This window comes from Danio rerio, chromosome 13, assembly GCF_049306965.1.
Source record: "Danio rerio strain Tuebingen ecotype United States chromosome 13, GRCz12tu, whole genome shotgun sequence".
NCBI lineage: Eukaryota > Metazoa > Chordata > Actinopteri > Cypriniformes > Danionidae > Danio > Danio rerio.
Genome location: NC_133188.1, coordinates 30248766 through 30269462, shown reverse-complemented (window position 1 = coordinate 30269462; position 20697 = coordinate 30248766). Strand labels below are relative to the sequence as shown.

At 35.0% G+C, this 20697-nt stretch overlaps 2 protein-coding genes across 4 annotated transcripts in view; one reads left to right on the top strand and one right to left on the bottom strand.

Annotated features, from left to right (window-relative positions):
- Positions 1-678: 678 nt before the first annotated feature.
- On the bottom strand, positions 679-3129 carry soul2 (heme-binding protein soul2). Its single transcript, NM_001145687.1, is given in 4 exon segments — positions 679-1736; positions 1823-1985; positions 2768-2894; positions 2981-3129. Coding segments are annotated over 4 exon segments (600 nt in total). The 5' UTR covers positions 3116-3129; the 3' UTR covers positions 679-1561.
- A 2481-nt stretch (positions 3130-5610) lies between these two features.
- ccdc85a (coiled-coil domain containing 85A) overlaps positions 5611-20697 on the top strand; it is a 39001-nt gene continuing 23914 nt past the window's right edge. Inside the window, exons 1-2 of one of the 3 annotated variants that reach the window (NR_135163.1) lie at positions 5611-6255; positions 6968-8433. Coding sequence is in view for 2 of the 3 variants with exons in the window: in XM_009307276.5 (XP_009305551.1) it covers positions 6016-6255; positions 6968-7928 (1201 nt within the window). In the remaining variant the exon portion in view is untranslated. The remainder of the gene's footprint in view (positions 6256-6967; positions 8434-20697) is intronic. The other 2 variants (NM_001320191.1, XM_009307276.5) reach the window with 2 other exon arrangements.

The following is a 20697-nucleotide window of genomic DNA, read 5'->3' as shown; positions in this document are numbered from 1 at the left end:
GCTTGAATCATTTTATAGCTTGCAAAACAGCTCTATTGCTGTAGTTGTGGCCACTGAATTTGAGCACACTGCTGCATACGAAACCAAGACATTATTTTTTAGCGATTTTGCATTTTTGTTTATTTTTAGACCTACATATGGTAAAAATAAACAAAAATGCAAGATCACTCAAAAATACTGTCTTGGTTTCATATGCAGCAGTATAAAAAATTCTGTGACAGCCTATGGAAGTTTTTGTCCATAAGAAAAAATTATGATTGCTTCAAAATGAATGGTGTTGTTTATCATTGACATTATCCAAGACTGTAAATAAGCAAGGAAAAAATGGCTCATGTTAAATATACAGAAAATGTCTAAATTTGTATTAATATTTTCACTGAAATAAACTGTGGCATTTAGTAAAGAATCAATATTTAAAGCATTACAATTCTTCAAATTAATGAAAATTATGATTAAAATCCTGAAAACTAATGCTGAAAAAAAGTTTTTTCAAGTCAGTTGTTTCATGATATTTTTGTACCCATTAAACCTATAAGGAACTTTTTGTTATTGATGCACAAGAATTAAACTCCATAAAATGTGTAACGTCGTTTAAGTTTAGTCAACTTAAATGAAAGTACAAAAGTATTTTTTTTAAATGTAATTAAGTATCATAAAAAATTCAGATTAATGAATGTTGATCGTGCATGAAAAATATGTTTTATTAGCAAACAAGTTATACATTAATAATCATTCTAATTCTAATCAATGATAATTCAATGTGAAACATTTGAAAATAAAACTTTAACTTAATTGTGATGGTTTTCACAATAATCACATTGTTTGTCTTCATTTTAAAAAAAAATCAAATTCATTAACTACTTAAGCGAAGTTCCAGTTCACTAGCTGGTTAGACTTGTTTAGGCGGAGGAGTTTCTTAAAACATGATTAAAGACCGATTGGAATCCCATTATCCTCATTCTAGTCATTCCTGAACCCGTTTCTCATCTATTTTGGAAACTTGATGTATTTTGTGTATCAATCGTCCTTGTTTTTATGTAATCACTATAGACATGGGCTAAACATGGCCTAAAGTTAAGTTTAAATATAGGTTAAGGTTTACAATCTACTTTTTTATCCAGTTTATATAATGACTTTGATATTAAATCTAAAATAAATGGTGTAAATTAAAAATCTAATTAAATTACTGATTACAAAAATGTGATGTCAAGCATGATGCATGATAAAAAAAGAATAAAAATGTTCTTAAGATGGCAAAAGTTTAATCTTCAAAGCTGATAGTGTTAGTATTGAGTTAGAGTTCAGTAACTTGCAATGTGAAACTATGTGAACCATATTTAAGATGATAGCCCTCACATTCCTAAAACCAGTTTATAATCCTGCCAAACAACCCCAGAGTGCTTTAACACTTGTATTTGCACAGAGTGAAACATTAATCAAGGATTACGACTGAAACATGATTATATTAATACTATAGTTATACTACATGAACATTTTATGTTCTTATGCAGGGAAATCTTCATAAGCTTATACTGTAGGAATGAGGAAAAATTATTTAGCCTCAGGGTGCATGGACCCAAACTTCATTGTGCCTGTTGAGCAACTCCAATGGTGAGTCGTACCCAGCTGCTTCAAATTGGTCTTCAATAAACTGCTTTCCGGCAGCCTTGAGCTCCTCCTTTAGCTTCTGCACATTATCTTGGGCGTCTTGATCAGATGGCCACCCACCAAATGACCTGTAATAGCAAGCAAAGGGAGAATGTTTAAATGGGAAACAGTTTGTAAACATGTTTCAGTGTCATCTTTTGGTAAAATAACTAACCTGACATAGACAGTACCAGCCGGAACAACTGTTTTTCTGATAGTCGTGTCAACTGGATCGGGGATGTTGGGGTCTTGCTGAAAGACAGAAATGGAGACGCGTCGCCCCTCCGCACCATCCTTTACTGAGACCACCACAGGCCTGGTCATAGCAATCTGCTTATCTGAAATGATTGTATAGTATGATCATAAATTTACAATCGATCATGAGTAAATCATCATAATCATTGAGTAATAATGATAATATTAAGAATAATAATGAATGAAAATGTTTTCCTAGAAAACCATAAGTTTAAATGCTCTATAGGCTTCATTAGATAAAATCTAGATAAACATTCTTAGTTAGCACGGTCGCTGAACAATACATCGTAATTATCACGTTTAAAAATTCATAAAAATTAAAAATATTCATAAATCATTAAAATTAACAACAAGACGTTAACAAAGCCTTAAAAATTTTGTTAAAATATATGGTGTGTTTAGCTCATACTAACTTACTGTATGCATTAAAACAATGATTACTGGTTATATTGGATAGTTTGAACTATTAGTTGAACTATTGGATTGTTTAAGTAAATACTTTTACAGTGTTTTTATTTTAAAATGTCAAATTAATTCAGTTTTAATTGTTGTTTTATTGTATGCTATATGTGCAATTTACCAACAACTTATAACTGAATGTTGCTTTTTCTGATGGAGGACGAGATCTTATTGTAAAGTGGCTTCAGTGTAGCTTTACACTGTAAAGAATGCCGGGTTCCAGACAATTCCTTCATATTGTCCTAAATGTTGTCATAAACCGATCAAGCTAACTGAATTGTTTTTGCAAATTTAAGTGGATTGAACATACGATAATTAAGTTGTCCCAAAAAGACCTATGAATTGTGTTTAAACTCACTCCAAATAATTCATTTAAGAAAACAGCAAAGTATTTTTGTGTACTTACTCTCCTTGTTTTGCCCTTGAATAAAATAGTATAGTTTCCAAAATCCAGTTGATACATCATCCTTGCCTGTGCTTAAAATATCGGTGGTAATCCAGTTGCTCATTTCATAGTTGCGTTCTTCTATTTCCTTTTTAAAATTCATAAACACAATCATATAAATACTTCACACACAGTTGACAAAATTCAAGATATATTAAAAAGTCACAGGCCTACCCCATATTGGTTTACCACAGTGTACACAGGGCAGTCCTTTTGATGGCAAAACCAGGGTGCTTGCCAACATTCTGTAGCTGTGAAACATACAAGTCCGACAAGGAGACACAGAGCAGAAGCCACATACATCGCCATTTGCACTTCTAGATGACTGATATGGTTACAGGTTGTTTGTATAATGAGCTCTGTAGACACTCCCACAACACCTAAGGGGAAGTCTCCCTCCCTTTCCTGGTAACATAACACAAGGAAAAATAATCTGGTACACCTGAATGTCATTCTTTTCTTCCACAAAAAAGTAAAAGATTTGAAAGAGGGGAGATATTTTGCATGCAATCCAACGGATAGGCTAGGAGCTGTTACAATTAAAGGATTACATTGTTTTAACCACTGCACATTCAAAACTTTTTTTTTTTTACATTTTCATTGTAATAAATTAATATTTATTTTCTTAAGGGATACTTAAGAAAAAGCGACAATTTACTCATTATTTACTCATTCTCAAGTGGCTTCAAACCTTTATGAGTTTTTTGATTTTGTTGAACACAAAAGAAAACCATTGACCGTTGTAAACAAATAGGGTTTCTTCAAAATGTCTTCTTTGAACTAAAGAAGCATAGTCAAAGAGGTTTTTAGGTTGTCAGGTTTTATAATATACAATATTATATAATTAATAATTTCTGCAATTTTAAATTTGTTTGTGCTAGAGCCAGACCAGCAGATGGTGCTAAAACAAAAGGACACCAGTGTGTCAAAATAAAATTAAGTAATATTTATTATTATTTCTTATTAAAATTAAGTAACATTATTATTATTATTATTATTATTATTATTATTATTATTATTAATAATAATAATAATAATAATAATAATAATAATAATAATAATAATAATAATAATAATAATATTATTATCCATGTACTAGTTATGTTATACCATATACTATGCTATGTAAATATAATTTATTAGTATTATTATTATTATTTGGTTGTGTATTTAAATTGTCCTAATCTCTACCAAGATCTTAATGTAAGGTAGGCTATATATGTGACCCTGGACCACAAAACCAGTCATAAATGTACATTCTTGGATATTTGCACATTATGTGAAAGTTGAATAAATAAACTTTCCATTTAAGTATAGGGTGAATTACGAGTCAGCTAATCCATGCCAAGCTGCCAGCACAAAGGTAAACACAGACACACTCACTTCAATACGTTCAGAGAGAGCAGGCAGACCCATAAACCATGACAGATGCAATGTATTATTGTTATTTGGCTAAGATAGCGGTCCAACCAGTTCAAGTTTGCTAAAAAAATGGCAAAATTTAAGGGTTTCACTTTTTTTGGAGAGGAGCATTCAAATTTGCTGTAACACTTTGCAGTAAGGGTCACATAACTAGCGTTAGTTTATGAATACCAACATGAACAACACATTTATTACAGTATTTATATATATTTGTTTATGTTAGTAGATATTTGTTATTGTTAGTTCATGCTAACTCACACTGTAATAATAATAAGTGGCACACCATTGGATTTGAGCTGTATTAAATGTTGAGCTAGAAATAAATGCTGTAGAAGCGTTGTTGTATTTATTTCATCTTAGAAAAAATAGGTGACTAAGATTAACCGTGTGATCCTTGTTGTAAATCTTTACTGTTTTTTGTAGTATTGTGTAATTATGACTGCAAGTTGATATGTCCTAAAAGGTACAATAGTAACTGTTTAAATAGTCTAAGTTGTAACATATTACTATATTTCCCTCTCTGATAGATGTTACACTGAAATTCTCACAGTAATTCCTAATATAAATACACAAAAAGAACAAAATGTATTATAGAGAGAAATGACAGATTTAATGAATTACAATTTGCTTTTGTCTGTTCAATCCAAGCAGAATTGATCTATTAATTATCAACATTGTGTCCTAGAGCAATATACTTTATCATTACTAACTCCAGCAATAAGTCTATCGTAAATTGCTTTGAATAAAAGTGTCAGTTAATGACTAATGAGCAATTTTTAAATTGACTAGACTGGCATAGTTAGGGATTGCTTAATATCTGGTGTCAGCTAAAAATCAGCAGAGTGATACGAATAATAAAATAATAATAATAATAATAATAATAATAACAGTAGTAATACTACCGCTACTAATTATTACATTATTACTATAACATATTTTGTGTTATTATAGCATCATATATAATAATAATAATAATAATAATAAAATACAACAGCTACAACAACAATATTAATATAAAAAAATAATAATAATGTTAATAATGATTAATTACCAGTATTATTATCAAACACCTTTATTATTAGTTTAATTTCTGATTCAATTAACATGTAACAACAACAACAACAATATAAAGCTAATAAAATAATAATATTTATTATTATTAGTAGTAGTAGTAGTGTATGATAAATTGGCAGCAGATCTACTGTATAATAACCTGTACAATGAACTTAAAACCACCAGGTGGCGCTCAATAACAAAAAGTCTGTAATATACAGGAGAAGGGGGCGTGTGACTGAAGCGACAGAGAAAACGAGAGAGAGAGAGAGAGAGAGAGAGAGAGAGAGAGAGAGAGAGAGAGAGAGAGAGAGAGAGAGAGAGAGAGAATCACAACGCACAGTTTGAGAGGCTGCTGTCACGCTCCATGCGCACAGACGCGACCAGCCGTGCGCCTTCCTAATGCGCCCGTACAGCGGCCACGGGTTCAGCATAACACTGAGCTGGACATGATGCTGACGGACAGATGGAAACAGACACAGTCTCTGCCGTAGAGACAGAGTGTCCATCCGTATTACGAGTCCGTGAGGAGGTGAAGTATTTGCCGGGTCTCTAGGGCTGCATCCCTGTCTTCAAAGTGGACAGCATGGGCAGAACAGCTATCGTTAAAATGATAGTATCAAAAATTCGATCCTAACGAGAAGGAATTTGCAGAAAAGGTGCCAACGGCGGATTTAATCGGCTTGTCGGTGATTTATTTCATAGCCTAGCAGTTCAAGAAGTTGGAAGGGAGGATGGAGAAGCCTAGTCAGCCTCAGCCGCATTCTGGTGGATCCAAAAGCACAGAAGGTCCCTCTGAGGACCTTTCCAAACTTACGGACGAGGAGCTTCTGAAATGGAGCAAGGAGGAGCTGGTTCGCCGGTTGCGCAGAGCCGAAGCCGAGAAGATGAGCGTAATAGTGGACCACAGCAATCTCATCCGAGAGGTAAATCGCAGGCTTCAGCAGCACCTCAACGAGATACGAGGACTTAAGGTAAGGCAAGCCGGTGTTCAGGTGACAGGGTGTGGGCGAATTGGAATGATATTAACCCATTAATTCACACATTTATTTATCATTTTAATTATAAGCACTATCTTGTTTTTGGTTGGTAGTTTGCATTACTAATTTTATTATTGCAATTTTTTATGCAGTGACTTTTGTAAAGGCATACCGTGGCCCATACAGGTGTAATCTAGTTTTAAACATTGAAAAAGTGGCAGTTAGGCCATTTTTATTTTTTAACATTTTATTTATTTATTACATGTTATAGGATTTAGTTCCTTGAACATGCATGTCAAATTTTCTGTCAATATAATAGGGATAAAACTGCTCAGTGGTGATTTGTTTTAAATGTAATTTTCCCATATAACATTATATTGCATGAGAACAACATCTGTTTGAAACATCAGTTTATGTAGCTAAATAAATAACCAGCCATGTAGGAATCTGTTGTTGAAAAATGTGTAGGGTCATATACAGTAGATGGCTATATATGTATCTACATATACGTATACACACAAATACATATTCAGATATTAACATTTTCTACTTGAATAGCTTTTTGTTCTAGAGTATTCTTTCTCTTACTTTGTATTTTTCTGTTGTGCACCACTGCCAACATTTGTTCAACTTCACTTTCATCAGTCACACTGCCTGCTTAGTCTGCTTAGACATTGGTGTTGAGTCATAGATTTTATTGTTGCAGGAGGTGAATCAGAAGCTGCAAGAGGACAACCAGGAGCTGCGGGACCTCTGCTGCTTTCTAGATGATGACCGGCAAAAAGGGAAGAAAGTGTCAAGGGAGTGGCAGCGCCTGGGCCGCTACAGCGCAGGGATTATGCGTAAGGAGGTGACACTATACCTGCAGAAACTGAAAGAGCTGGAGCAGAGGCAGGAGGAAGTAGTGAGGGAGAACCTAGAACTGAGAGAGCTGTGCCTAATGCTGGATGAGGAGAAGGGATCTGGAGGTACCAGCGGGTCAGTAGGCACCGGTGGACCGGCAGGCTGCAGGAATTCAATCGATAGTCAGAGCAGCTTGTCTCATGCCAGCGGTCCTGGGCCTGGTTTACTAAGGGATGTAGGTGATGGGAGCAGTACCTCCAGCGCGGGCAGCACTGACAGCCCTGACCATCTCACACATAAGCAGCAGCTGTTGGGTGGCCCGGTTGGAGGCAGTCCTGACCACCTACATAAGCCAGGCTCAGGGGAGGAGGCACCGGGTCCAGAGAATCCTAGCCGCAGGCATAGCACCAGCCAGGAGTATGCAGCACATACCTTTCCCCAAGTGTGCCGGTCCCGCTGTGGATCCTTCTCCAGTCCAGATCACAAGGGACTACGAGGTCTTAGTCCAGAGAAACTTGCCAAAAGGGGCAGTCCAGAGCAATTCTCTAAACACCTGTTGGTTTCTTCTCAACCGCCCGGCAGCCCGGACCTTTTTCAGAAGCACAGGGGTAGCATGGGGAGTGTGTGTGGGAGTCCAGAGCCCAAACAGATATTATCAGGGACACCGGAGCACCTACAGAAGGGCCGTGTCATATCTGGGAGCCCTGAGTTGTTGAGGCATCAACACGTCAAGTTTGGCAGTCCCGGCCGAGAGGTGGTACAGAAGCGGCCGGGCGTAGAGGAGATGTCCCCTCATCACCGGAGCATCTATAGCGGTATGAACGGTGGGTCCGACTGGAGCCTGCTGTAGCACCCACAGTGACATACATGGAGTCCCATTTGAGCACACCACATACAGAGGGCATAGTCATCCTGGAGACAGCAAAGCCCTAATTTCCGGCCAGGCACTAAACCATCTCATTCAGCCAGCCATGTTCTGCATTTAGTTTAGTTTTGCTTTGCTCAGTTCAGGAGATGCAATGGCCAGATAGTGAAGGAGCTTTAGTGCCTGGCTAGAGCAGAACATTTCATCTCTGGTAAATGTTAGTGGTGTCCAGTCTTGGTCCTCTCAGGCCATGCTTTTAGCAGGCTTTAACTGCCTCCTATCAATCAGCCTCAGTACCTGTGCCTCCGAAGCCATTTTTATGCACTGGAACCCATCTGAGGGAACACTTTAATCAATCAATCAATCAAAGACCAAAAAGCTCAGAGGCCCAACAAAAAGCCAGAAGACAGTGCTGCCCGGCAGGACCAGGAGTGGACACCATTGTATTTGCTTTATGCATGCAGGTGAGTGGCTTGGCAAAGTTTGAGTCAGCAGCACTTGAGAAGGAGCAGTGTTGCAAAAAGGCCAATTGCTTCTATTCATCCACCCCATTTCTTATGATCCCATGAGTCTTTTTCCAGTGAAGACTACACTATTCTCAGTCTGGAATAATACTGTTAGGTCTGTTGAATATTGTGGTGCATCATTGGGTTGTGCAGAATACAGAAAAACTAAACTATTTATCTAGCAGAATAACAATTGTAATTGTACTTGCAGACACATTCAAAAGGCAATTTTGCAGTTACTTAGTATTTGAAATTATATTTCAATGCATTCTGAATACAATTCAGACTGGTGCACAACCCTGATGCATAAGCAGAATGCTGCAGTGCACAAATACTTTCCAGGCATATACATAAGCGCACCACCTAGAATACAATTTCAACTCTGATAGTAAGCTTCATACACCCTTACACACTCAGCGGACGGCTCATAAACACCTCAGCAGTGGTAAAATATTCTTGCAGACAAGCACGCACATTCACCACAAGGTGTTGGCATAGATCTCAGCTGGGTCTTTTCACTCTTGTTCATTTTTGTAGCATCAGCTTATTGATCTTGCTTGTAGTTTCTGGGGGGTTATTTCTACATTATGGATATTTAGTATGTGCATTCAGTGTATCTAACGCAGTGGTCTCAAACTCAAATCCTGCTCTGCATAGTTCAGCTCCAACCAGCTCCACCTAACACCTGGTTAATAGTAGGGCTGGGCGATATTTCAAAACAAATTATCATGATATCTTGTTTCATATCATTCGATATTGATAATTACTGAAATTTTTAACAATATATTTAGGATTATTACGATTTTTTTTATTGAACCACTTTATTTTAATTTACCAACAGACAAATGTATTTAGGCAAACAGTTTTAATAGTCAAAAACAAAAACATTTAAACAAAATATCTAATCTCTTTGTAATAAACATAAAGTGTTAAAGAGACTTAGATCAACATCTTTAAGTTGTCATTAATGATACAGTAAACCTCAAATTCTGTAAACAAAACAAATTATGATAATCAAATCTGAGCTTTCAAGTAAAGGAACCAGTCATCATTATTCAAATGTAAGCTAAACATTACAAATTGTGAAGTTGAATGAGTACATTGCCCCCTATGCAAAAAAAATCTTTCAGATGGGAAGTTAGTGGCTGGGATGCACAAGAAAAGAAACCCAAAAGCCACTCTGGCATCCTTTTTTATTTACAGTCTCCTCACTGCTGCTCCTATACGGCAATCATGTTTGCATGTATTGTTATTCTGACCTGAATTGACAAGCGCGAGCGTGTGTTTTCCTTTACTATTTTCTATGGCATCTCTCGTAACAAGGCGACCGTTTTCTAAGAGGAAAACAAACGGACAAATGCTGCAGCTCTGATGCAAGTTTATGGAGAAAAGTAAAAAGCACTGTAGTTTTTGGGTGCACTGTGTTTGTCTCAGGTAATTAGTCTGCTGTTTTTACTAAAATGTGTATATTCCATAAAAAGTGTGAAGCAGATTGGTTAGTTCTACTTACATGAATCACTGTGCGCTTGGGGCATTCAGAAAAGTTCAAACGTTTTCACTAGGTGTACCTTGAAAATGCCACACCATGTGCACGTCGATCCCATGTGCATGGTTTACATGTCATGCGGTTTCATTGGAAATGACAAATTGACATCCTAAACTTATTGGCATTGCTTCCAGGAGCGTGCTCAGCAGCCACATTTTATAAAACTACAGTGCTTCAAACCGAAACTTCATACCGAATCTTTTTTTTATCGATATTTACAATTGTGTACGGTCAATAAATATCGATACTGATTTTTAAAAAAAACCTCGATTACTTGAATCAGCTTTGTTTGATTAGGGTTGGAGCAAAACTGTGCAGAGCTGCAGCTCTCCAGGAATCAAGTTTTTGAGGCCTATGATCCAAAGTTTGTTTCTCAAGCAAAAATATGTATTTTGTAGGCACTTCTATCCAAGCATGATGTACTGTAGTAGCTTAAAATTTTATTTGTTTGAGAATCAAACAGGCTTTAATTGTGTTAAAGTCGTGGTCTTTTTGCTACATTAGAAGCTTACTTTACTGAGAAATTTACAAAGAAAAAACAGTTTAAATTTGCTTTCAATATACAGGTAATAGCCATAGTTGATAGCATTGTGAACAGATGCTAACATATCAAAAAAGCTGCTGTGAACATTATTGTAGGGGTGACCATGTGAATGTGTGCAGAACAAAAGGGAGAAATATCAGACTTTCCTCCTGATGTGTAGCATTCTCTCCAGCTATATAGTGCTAATGATTTCTTGGAGGAGAAAAGTGCTGATCTGTGTGGCTTGCCAAGGCCGTGGGACTCTTCCTGAAGCTGTGTGCTATTTGCCTTGCGCTGCATTTAATAGGAAAATAACAGCTGCTAATTAACACCTGAGTTCCCTGACCTAAATGGAAGCTCAGAGAATCTCAAACTAGAAAACAACACTTATATTCTGATTAGGGATTGCTCTGATTGTGATATTTTGGTTTATTTATTGTACTAAAACAATGAAATGATAGAACTGGTCATAGATGGGTTATTTAGAAGCTGTGTTTATGTTTTGTTGGTTGTTTCCTCTTTGAGTGCACAAAGACTTTGTATTCGAGCTTGGTACCGGAAAGTCTGTACTCAGATCCATCCTGCTGCTGATTTATGTCTTTTGACACCACCAGTTAACAGAGAGAATCGGCCATTGTGCTCTCTCTCTTTCTTTAGCTCAGTCGTTCACCACTCCTGAGATACACATTTGAGTTCTTTCATTATTTCATCAGACCAAAGCTCTCTTTTCCTAACAGTGCAGATCCAATTAAATTTTTCCACTGATGCTCTGGGTTAGAGCATTTACTGTCTTTTCAATCTGCTTACTTCTTCATAACTTGCTTTTCAGACGAGTCTCGCAATACCCAGTGTGTCTAATTAGCAATAAATACACATAATTTAAAGTAATAATAATTTACACTCTTCATAGAACTGTGTTCTTTACCAAAACCACATGCGTGAGCAGGGAATTACAGTTTATCCCTACTGGCCGTGGCAAGCCAGACTGGATTATCCCTTAAGAAGGTTTTGACGGTCGGATTTCTCTTTTTTCTCCTCCCTTTCTGGGGTGTGTCCACAGCTACTCTGATGTTTTTGGCTTTCACTGATCCAACTTCTCTATAGCTGACATGAGATGGTCTGCATTTGCTATATGCATTCAGAAAGATTCTAGGCCACTTGTTGGCACCATCACATTCAGTGAACCACTGGACATCAAACACAAACTTTTCTGTGTGAATGTTTAAAAAGCATATTTCCCCTTGTGCAGTTCAAATTCAGAGCCACTGCTGTATATTGGATTTACTATGAAAAGTCTTTGAATGCAAAGCCTGTTTTGTCATTCTGTCAAGAGTATGGGATAAAAGCTGAAATGAAACAATGTTATTTCCCGCAGGTCACTTTCTAATGATTTTTTGATTACTGGATGTAAAAAACTTACATCAGTGACATAACAGCTGCTAGTTGCCTGATTTGGGAGTTTAAAGAGAAGCCTTAAGTGTTTTATGAAGGAGTTTAAAACAAATAAGCTTTAAAACATGTCTAAAATGTAATCTTAAACCTAGAACTAAGCAAACCATTTAGGTTTTAAAACTTGCTCATTAATAGAAAGTGTAGCAGAAAGCTTTTGGCATATGACAGAATTGCTTTTTATAAACTTACTAGGATTACAGTTAAGCTCATGCAAGGTTATGCACACGGTTTAAAAGTAAGCCAAGTTTGTTTAAAGCACTGTACTTAACTTTATATTTGTTTACTCTTTTTTTCACATCTCTTGTTTGCTTCAGAAAAAAAGTTATTGTTTGTTTAGGGGTGACTATAGATGGGCAATTTTGTGAGGAATAACTATGATGAGAAATTATGCTGTCCTTTTCAAGGTCATAGCTTGTGACAATCACATCTTTCTAGTTTGTTTAGATGTCATGTGATCATGTTATGTTCACATTTAACAGTACTAGAATTACCATAGCGGTCATTTTGACTGTACTCATATAACACATCATATTGTTATGTCATATTTGAATTCAGAGCTTCTATTGAGATATAAAACATGTCTAAAATGTAATCTTAAACCTAGAACTAAGCAAACCATTTAGGTTTTAAAACTTGCTCATTAATAGAAAGTGCAGCAGAAAGCTTTTGGCATATGACAGAATTGCTTTTTATAAACTTACTGGGATTACAGTTAAGCTCATGCAAGGTTATGCACATGGTTTAAAAGTAAGCCAAGTTTGTTTAAAGCACTGTACTTAACTTTATATTTGTTTACTCTTTTTTTTCACATCTCTTGTTTGCTTCAGAAAAAAAGTTATTGTTTGTTTAGGGGTGACTATAGATGAGCAATTTTGTGAGGAATAACTATGATGAGAAATCATGCTGTCCTTTTCAAGGTCATAGCTTGTGACAATCACATCTTTCTAGTTTGTTTAGATGTCATGTGATCATGTTATGTTCACATTTAACAGTACTAGAATTACCATAGCGGTCATTTTGACTGTACTCATATAAGACGTCATATTGTTATGTCATATTGGAATTCAGAGCTTCTATTGAGATATTAAATGTAAGCTTTTAATGTCAGAATATCTTTTTAGTCATCATCTTAAAAGTACAATAATTTTGGCAATACAGCCTAAATATATATTTAGTTAGGCTACAAGACCACCTGCGAATATTCACAAGCAAGGGAGAAGCGCTTTTTCGCGACACTGAGTCTGCTATTTTGAAAGACATATGAGGTAAAGTTAAGTGTTTGCCAATAGGCAGTTGTCTTTGTTAGCAGGAAGTTGCTAGGCAACAGAGGCAAGCATTTATTAAGTCACAGGGAAAAGTAGCAGACATTAAAAGGGATGCAGCCATTTTGACCGCTATGGTTCAAGGTATAAATACTCATAAATCTTTGATGTTTTGTAAAAATTAATAAATATGTTAAAATGAAATATACGCATACAGTGCTCAGCATAACTTAGTACACCCCATTTTGAAAATGAATATTTTTATCCATTTCTCAGTGAATATAGGCAATGTATTTTGGTGCATTTGAAAAAACTGATTTATTAAACATATATATTTATTAAAATAATATTTTAATTAACAAGCATATTTAGAAATTGAAAGATAATACAACTAAATTCAAGCAAATTATTGCAAAACAAAAATACAACCTATAAATGTTTACCTATTGTTTTTTTTTTTACCTTTTTGCTTCTTTTGATTTTTTCCTCTTTTTTAAAATATGTATTTAATATTTTTCTATAACATAAATTTGGGTGTAGTAGATTTTGGACCTTTATCGCAAGTTATTTTGTTAAATAAGCTCCAGATCTGGCTTTAGTACAGACTAATCTTATGTATATGCACACAAATAATATATAGCTTCCTATTAAAAATATGAATTTAAAAGATAGATTTGTATGGGGTGTACTCATATATGCTAATTTAGGAAAAGTCAGGGTATTATAGATATGTGTGTTGTATTTAGAAAACTGTCAAAATAACTACCTCTGTAGTTCTAGTGTTATGTTGAACAGCTCCAGTTTTTTTGAAAGTGGATCAAGACCCATTTTTCAGCATTCTCAGTCCAATTATTTGTGGCTTAAGAAGGTTCCAATGGCAGGATTCACACTCATTCAAATAAATCACACTAAAAGCGCAGGTTTGGAATAAAATAAATTGAAAAATAACTATAGTATTTTGTTGAACTATCCCTTTAAGTTTTTTTTCAGGGCACCCATTTCAGTTTAAGTTTTTAGTTTTAGGAGTCACAAAAGTGAGGTGCATTTTAAAACAGTCTGACCTGATGCTTTCTCCCATAAAAGGCAATGCAGTTGACCTTGACCAACTGTTTCCAAACAGAAATATAGCTCTACAGTCTATAGTTTTTCTATGTCCTATACATGTTCCCCAGGGACTGTTTTAAGAAATTATGACGTCCATCAATCCGATTGTCAGTCTGTGTGTTGTGTGAATAATGAATAATGCTGTTGCTGCATTTGCATGGGTAATATAAATCAGAACACTGAAGCACTGCTGGCTGTTCATGCTTCATGCGTTGTGAGCTTTCATCGTTCTTCCCAGCTGTGGCGGCGCAAGGCTTTGGCCCTTTTCAGTAATTTAATTTACAATCTGAGGAATACATTTCTAATTGCTTGCCTTGACATTTAAGTGGAATTTAATTTATTTTCCTTTCATTTCTCAAGAGATAAAGGCCCTGGCGATCACGGCTGGCATCAGATGGCGGTTTTTTGCACTCTTGCTGGGGAGCCAGGGGTTGTGTAACAGTTAGGAAGCAGTTCTCAGAAGCTTGGTGCTAAATTAAATCTACTCAGCTCTTTGTGACCTGGCCAATGACTGATCTTGAATGCTCAGCCATAATTAATGACTGTCTGCTTGTTTTATGGTTTAATGAAAAAATTCTAATCCTGCTAAGCTGTGTCCTAAACAGACAGCAATTTGGCCCTCCTGTGATCACTGTGTGTGGTTGCTAATTCCATAATCTATTCGTTGTCATGCGGACTTCGGCAAGCAGTAATTCCTGCGTGCTGCTCACGGTGTAGAAAATGAAGCTGATGAGACAGAGTTCTGGGGTAAATAGGCGAATACACTCGTAGAAGTGGAGAGCTACAATGTTTATCGATCCCTCATTAGTGCACGAGTGAGCAATTGATTTAGGCTTTCTGCTACTGTGGCTGTGAGGAGAAATGTTGAATTTAGGATATGCAGAATAGATTGTGGTAAAGGATTTCGAATGAGATAAATGCAGCATTGACTGCTACATCATTTTAGTTAATAGAAAATGAATGTGGCTTGTATTACACTTTTAGTAACTTTATCAAAGGGTAAATTGTGAAGGGTGAATGAATGAATAAATAAATGAATGAATGAATGAATGAATGAATGAATGAATGAATGAATTTAATTAACAGGGACAATGTACAAAGATTACATTAACCTAAAAGAGTAAAGATGCATTGTGCCAGGTTGTAGCAGGATTGCTAATTTCGACCTGGACAGGTTAAAATTAAAACAATAAAATCCAATTATTTAAAAAGTCAGTTTAAAACATTCAAGCATAATCACATTTAAACTAAAACACTGACAACTCAAAAACATCTTGCTCAGTGTGTACAAATTGGATTTGACAAAAACCACCTCCTAGTCAGGCATGAAAACATCTTATAATTTGTACATGTGATTATTTCTGTTGGTAGAGAATTCCAGATTTGAGGCTTTATAAATGAAAGAGGATTGACCAAAAGAAGTCTTACGTGTAGGGACAATACATTCCCCTCTTACTTCTAGAACACGTCACTCATGATGTTTTCTCTGATTTGTAATTGAAATTTTTTTTTTTTTTGGAAAAAAAAGATAGAATGTGTATATTGTGGAAAGAACAATATACACAACTGAAATAGCTGCTTTTATCACACCATATGAATAAACACTGGGCAACACAGTTTTTCTATAGGTGTCATTTCACTGTATTTTTTCTTCAAAATGATAATAATTTCTTAGCATAAATGAATACAAAAGTAATAGTAATAATAAAAATACATTTGTTTTGCCTGTTTTTATTTTGCACATGCTGTTTCACGATCAGCAAAAAATATAAACTTATGGTTAGTAACATTCCAAAAAAATTTCAAAAGCATTCCCATCAATCTTAACTGGGTGCTCAGCCAAACAAAAAGTATACAAATATATATGTGAATAGGCGGCAACACCAAAAGTACCAAAGTTATTCTCCAAAAAAAAAAAAAAAAAGGCTATTTATAGGCTATGTTTATTTTTTAAATATTTCTCAAATGATGTTGGTAACACTTTCTTTTAATGGTCCATTTGAGTATTAGTAGACTTTTTGCTTAATATCCGCTGATACTGCTCTTACAACAGATATTTAACTGACTACACAAGAAACTTTGCAAGTACATGTCAACTTACACTATCCTTAATCCCAACCTAACTGTCTACTTATAATCTAATGAGCATTAGTTGGCATGTAGATGCAATGTAACTTAAATTCAAGAAATGGACCGTCAAAATGAAATGTGACATGAGTAAGAGAGAGGACATTTTCACAGTATGTCTGATAATATTTTTTCTTCTGGAGAAAGTCTTATTTGTTTTTATTTTGGCTAGAATAAAAGCAGTTTTAATTTTTTTTAAAAACATTTTAAGGTCAAAATTATTGGCCGCTTTAAGCTATATATTTCTTCAATAGTCTACAGAACAAACCATCGTTATACATGAAATGCGTAATTACCCTAACATGCCTAGTAAACCTAATTAACCCAGTTAAGTCTTTAAATGTCACTTTAAGTTGTATAGAAGTGTCTTGAAAAATATAAAGTAAAATTTTCTTGTTTAGAAATGTGTTGAAATAAATCTCACCGTTAAACAGAAATTGGGGAAATAAATAAACAAGTGGCCAATATTCATATATATTTATTCATATATATATATATATATTGCTCAGTGTGTATATATATATATATATATATTTTTTTTTTTTTTACTTTTTAAGTGAATAAATCCGATACTGTTAAAGCTCTTGGTTGGTAAAGTATTACAATAAATTATTTATGAGGAAAAGAAGAAAATTATGTTTTAAAGTAATGGAAAAAATACTGACTGCTCATTACTGGTTTTACATCCCAATCTGCATAATCAGGTCAGAAAATATATATAATAAATAGATTGTTTTAAACTACTTATACTAGTGCCAGTAAAAGTCACTTTGTTCAACTTTTTGACATCAAAAGTTGTAGTAGCTGAGATCAAGATCCAATAATGCTATTTGTAATAGCATACATAAATAGGAAAAAACTATTTATCACAAAATGCAGAAAACGTTTATTTAGTGGAAAATATAAGTGTATTTCAAACAATAAATATATAACTCTGAATAGTCTATGAAATTAATATAAAAGAAACAAATTCGTTTTATCCTTCAATTAGAATACAAACGCAACTTTCTTAGAATTCATGGGTGAAACTGAAATGAACTGAAATCTACAGTATTACACCTTTTTGTAAGCTTTAGTTGAATACATTGGTGGAAAGAGTACAGAAAAATCATGCCCAGGTAAAAGTACCATTACTTGCCTAAAAATGTAGTGCAAGTAGAGTAAAAGTATCTGTTGTAAATATTACTCAAAGTTTGACTAAAGAGTAGACCTCTCAAAAGAACTCAAGAGTAGTGAGTATTACGCTGTGAAAAGTTGATGTATTTACATCTAATTTGTACATGTGTGTAATTGTAGCAATCTGTAGTGCATTTAGCTATTGCCCAGCTGGCACACAACGTCATAAGATGTTAATATTAGGTAAGATTTAGGTTGTGATGTCAGGTGACCAAAATTTAATGTCAGCGTCTAAGGACAACATTATTTTGATGTTCAATAATGACATCAAATGACGTTGATATTTGGTCGATTTTACGTTGTGAGAAAGTGATCATAATCCAACATCGAACCAACATCTTAAACCAACGTCATATTGACGTCAAATACTGACATTTATTCAGGAATGGCAACCAAAATCCAATATCTGATAGACATTATAGTGGAAACGTCCACACAACGTCAAGCTGTAACATCATTAGAAATTGCTATTTGGTTTATCTTAGGTTGGCCATTGACATCGGCCTGATGTTGGGTTCTGACGTAACCTGATTTTCATTTCCAAACAAAATGCAACATCCCCATGACGGTAGGGTACAATGTCAATCTGACATCATGTTGATGTTTTGTGTCTGCTGGGTGTTTAAAGCCATTTTGGTCATCATACAGTAAACATCAGTCATGTCCATATCAGTGACATGCATCTAAACAGTCTCTGAGTCAATGCGTGTAAAGATTTTGGACATCTTCATGAATACTTTTAAAGAATACTTCCAAACAATTTGCTGCAAATCCCCATAGACAAAAAGAAATAATAATAAAGTAGTGACTGCAGGTTGAAGCAAAGTAGTGAAGTAAAAGTACAGATACAGCACTAAAAATGTACTCAAGGGAAAGTAAAAGTACACATTTATAGAACTACTTAGTAAATTAGAAAAATGTTATGAGAAAAACTACTCAATTACAGCAACTTGAGTATTTGTAATTAGTTACTTTACACCACTGGTTGAATAGCATATTGCATTATCTATTTGGTTTTTGGATTGTAGTTTGATATTTAATGCAAGATGAATAATTTAGACAATATTCTTTTTTGTTTAAGCAGAGTACTGTTCACTTTTAGAGTGTCCTAGTTTCTTTTTGTCAATTTTAAGTGCCTTATATATTATTCTCAATGCTATCCTAAATTCAGAAATGGTGCAAATGCTGTCACATGGTTGGTACCTTTTCAAAAGGCAAATTTTTTTGTACTTTTTATGTAACAAGTAGTCACAAACATGAATCAAAGCTTTTTAAACCACTTATGAGTGCAGGGAAGCATCAAGGTTTATTTAGAGGGTTTTTAAGCTATCTATTTAAGATATCTGAACAAAGTCTAAGTCCAGTTTAAACCAGTAATGAAACTTAAACTCAAAGCAACTTTTCATAACGTTCTTAGCACATAGCAACTACTTTAACAGAGGCCTGTCATACGACAGTCATTGGTTTTGATCGATACTCTTTGAAAGAAACTGAAATTCTTGGCATTTGCAACCCAGATCTTACAATAATAATTTCATTAATGTCTGTGACAATGATATATCTCATATTTAGCCCTTGATCTCTGTTGTTTCTTGGAAGATGTTCAAGGGTTCCAACAAAAGCCTTGTGTTCCCAATGAAACCCAGTGCCATCTCTTCCAATTCTAGCCTCTGTGCAGCCCGGTAACATTGAGAGATTATGTAAGATATTAGGAATTCATGCTGAGAGGGTCTCAGCCAGCCTGCTCTCTACCTAGAACCCCCGTTTATCTTCCCGCTGGCTCAAGGCGTAAGGTAGAAACCATTGATTGCTACCCCAGAAAGAGGGAACATGAGGTCTTTCAGTGGTCAGAGTCCCCACAGAGATCTTACATAATCTGCAGATTACTTTTATGGGCTTAAGGGCCACATTTACCCTAACATTATATGTGTTCTAATGAAATAAAAAAAAAATACATTAAAAAAGATGGGGAGAGGTTTACTTTCATTGGTATTGCTGAGAAAATGAGATCCCATTCTAGGAGAAATCAATGTCTAGTTAATGGGAAGGTTTTCAATCACTTCTTAATAGCCTGTTGACCTTTGTCAGTGACATAAAAGTGTAGTAGGGGCTAGTGTTTATGTGCAGGTCTGAATTAATATTTAAACAATAAACGTGTTGCTACAATTGCAGGCGTGTCCATTTTAAATGGATAGTTCACCCAAAAAAAAATAATTGTATAAAATTACTGAATAATTACTTACTCTTATGCCGTTCCAAAACCCAGAGACCTTTCATCTATGGAACACAAATTAAGATATTTTGGATGAATTCTGAGCGATCTCTGATCGTCCATAGAAAGTAATGGTTCCAACTCATTTAAAGTCCATAAATGTGCTACGAGAAAACTTTTGTGTGCAAAATAACGACTTTATTCAAATGTTTCTTGTCTTTAGCATCAGTATAGAGCACGTATTCACAAGCACTGGGCACTGGCGTAAACCTTAGTTGCTCAGACTCAACTTCCGTTTTAACGTTTTAAACAAAGAACTGATATATGCAGTAAAACCAGCAGTGTGAACAAGTGCAACACGCATCAATTACACTACGCTCTCGTGAACACACACTATACTGACACAGAGGAGAAGAAAATGTTAAATAAACACAATATGTTTGGTGTGTTTGGGCATGGAAGTATTCTCATAAATGGATATTTGAAACCCTGAAGACATATGGTCTGTTTTGAGGATATTATTTTGGTATTTTTCTAGACATTAAGAGTCAGATATCTATGGAGAATCAGAGAGCTCTCAGATTTCATCTAAAATATCTTAGTTTGTATTCTGAGGACGAATGAAGGTCTCAGTGGATTGTAATGGCATGTGGGTGAGTTCTTAAAAACAGAACTCGCATTTTTAGGTAATTCAAGGTGATAGTTAACACCAAAATATTACTCTGGAAGTATAATGCAAACACTACTGACTTTCCATACAGTATATTTAATGTGAGAATGTGAACTCTTTCTTTCCTTCATTCTTTCTTTTTGATTTTTT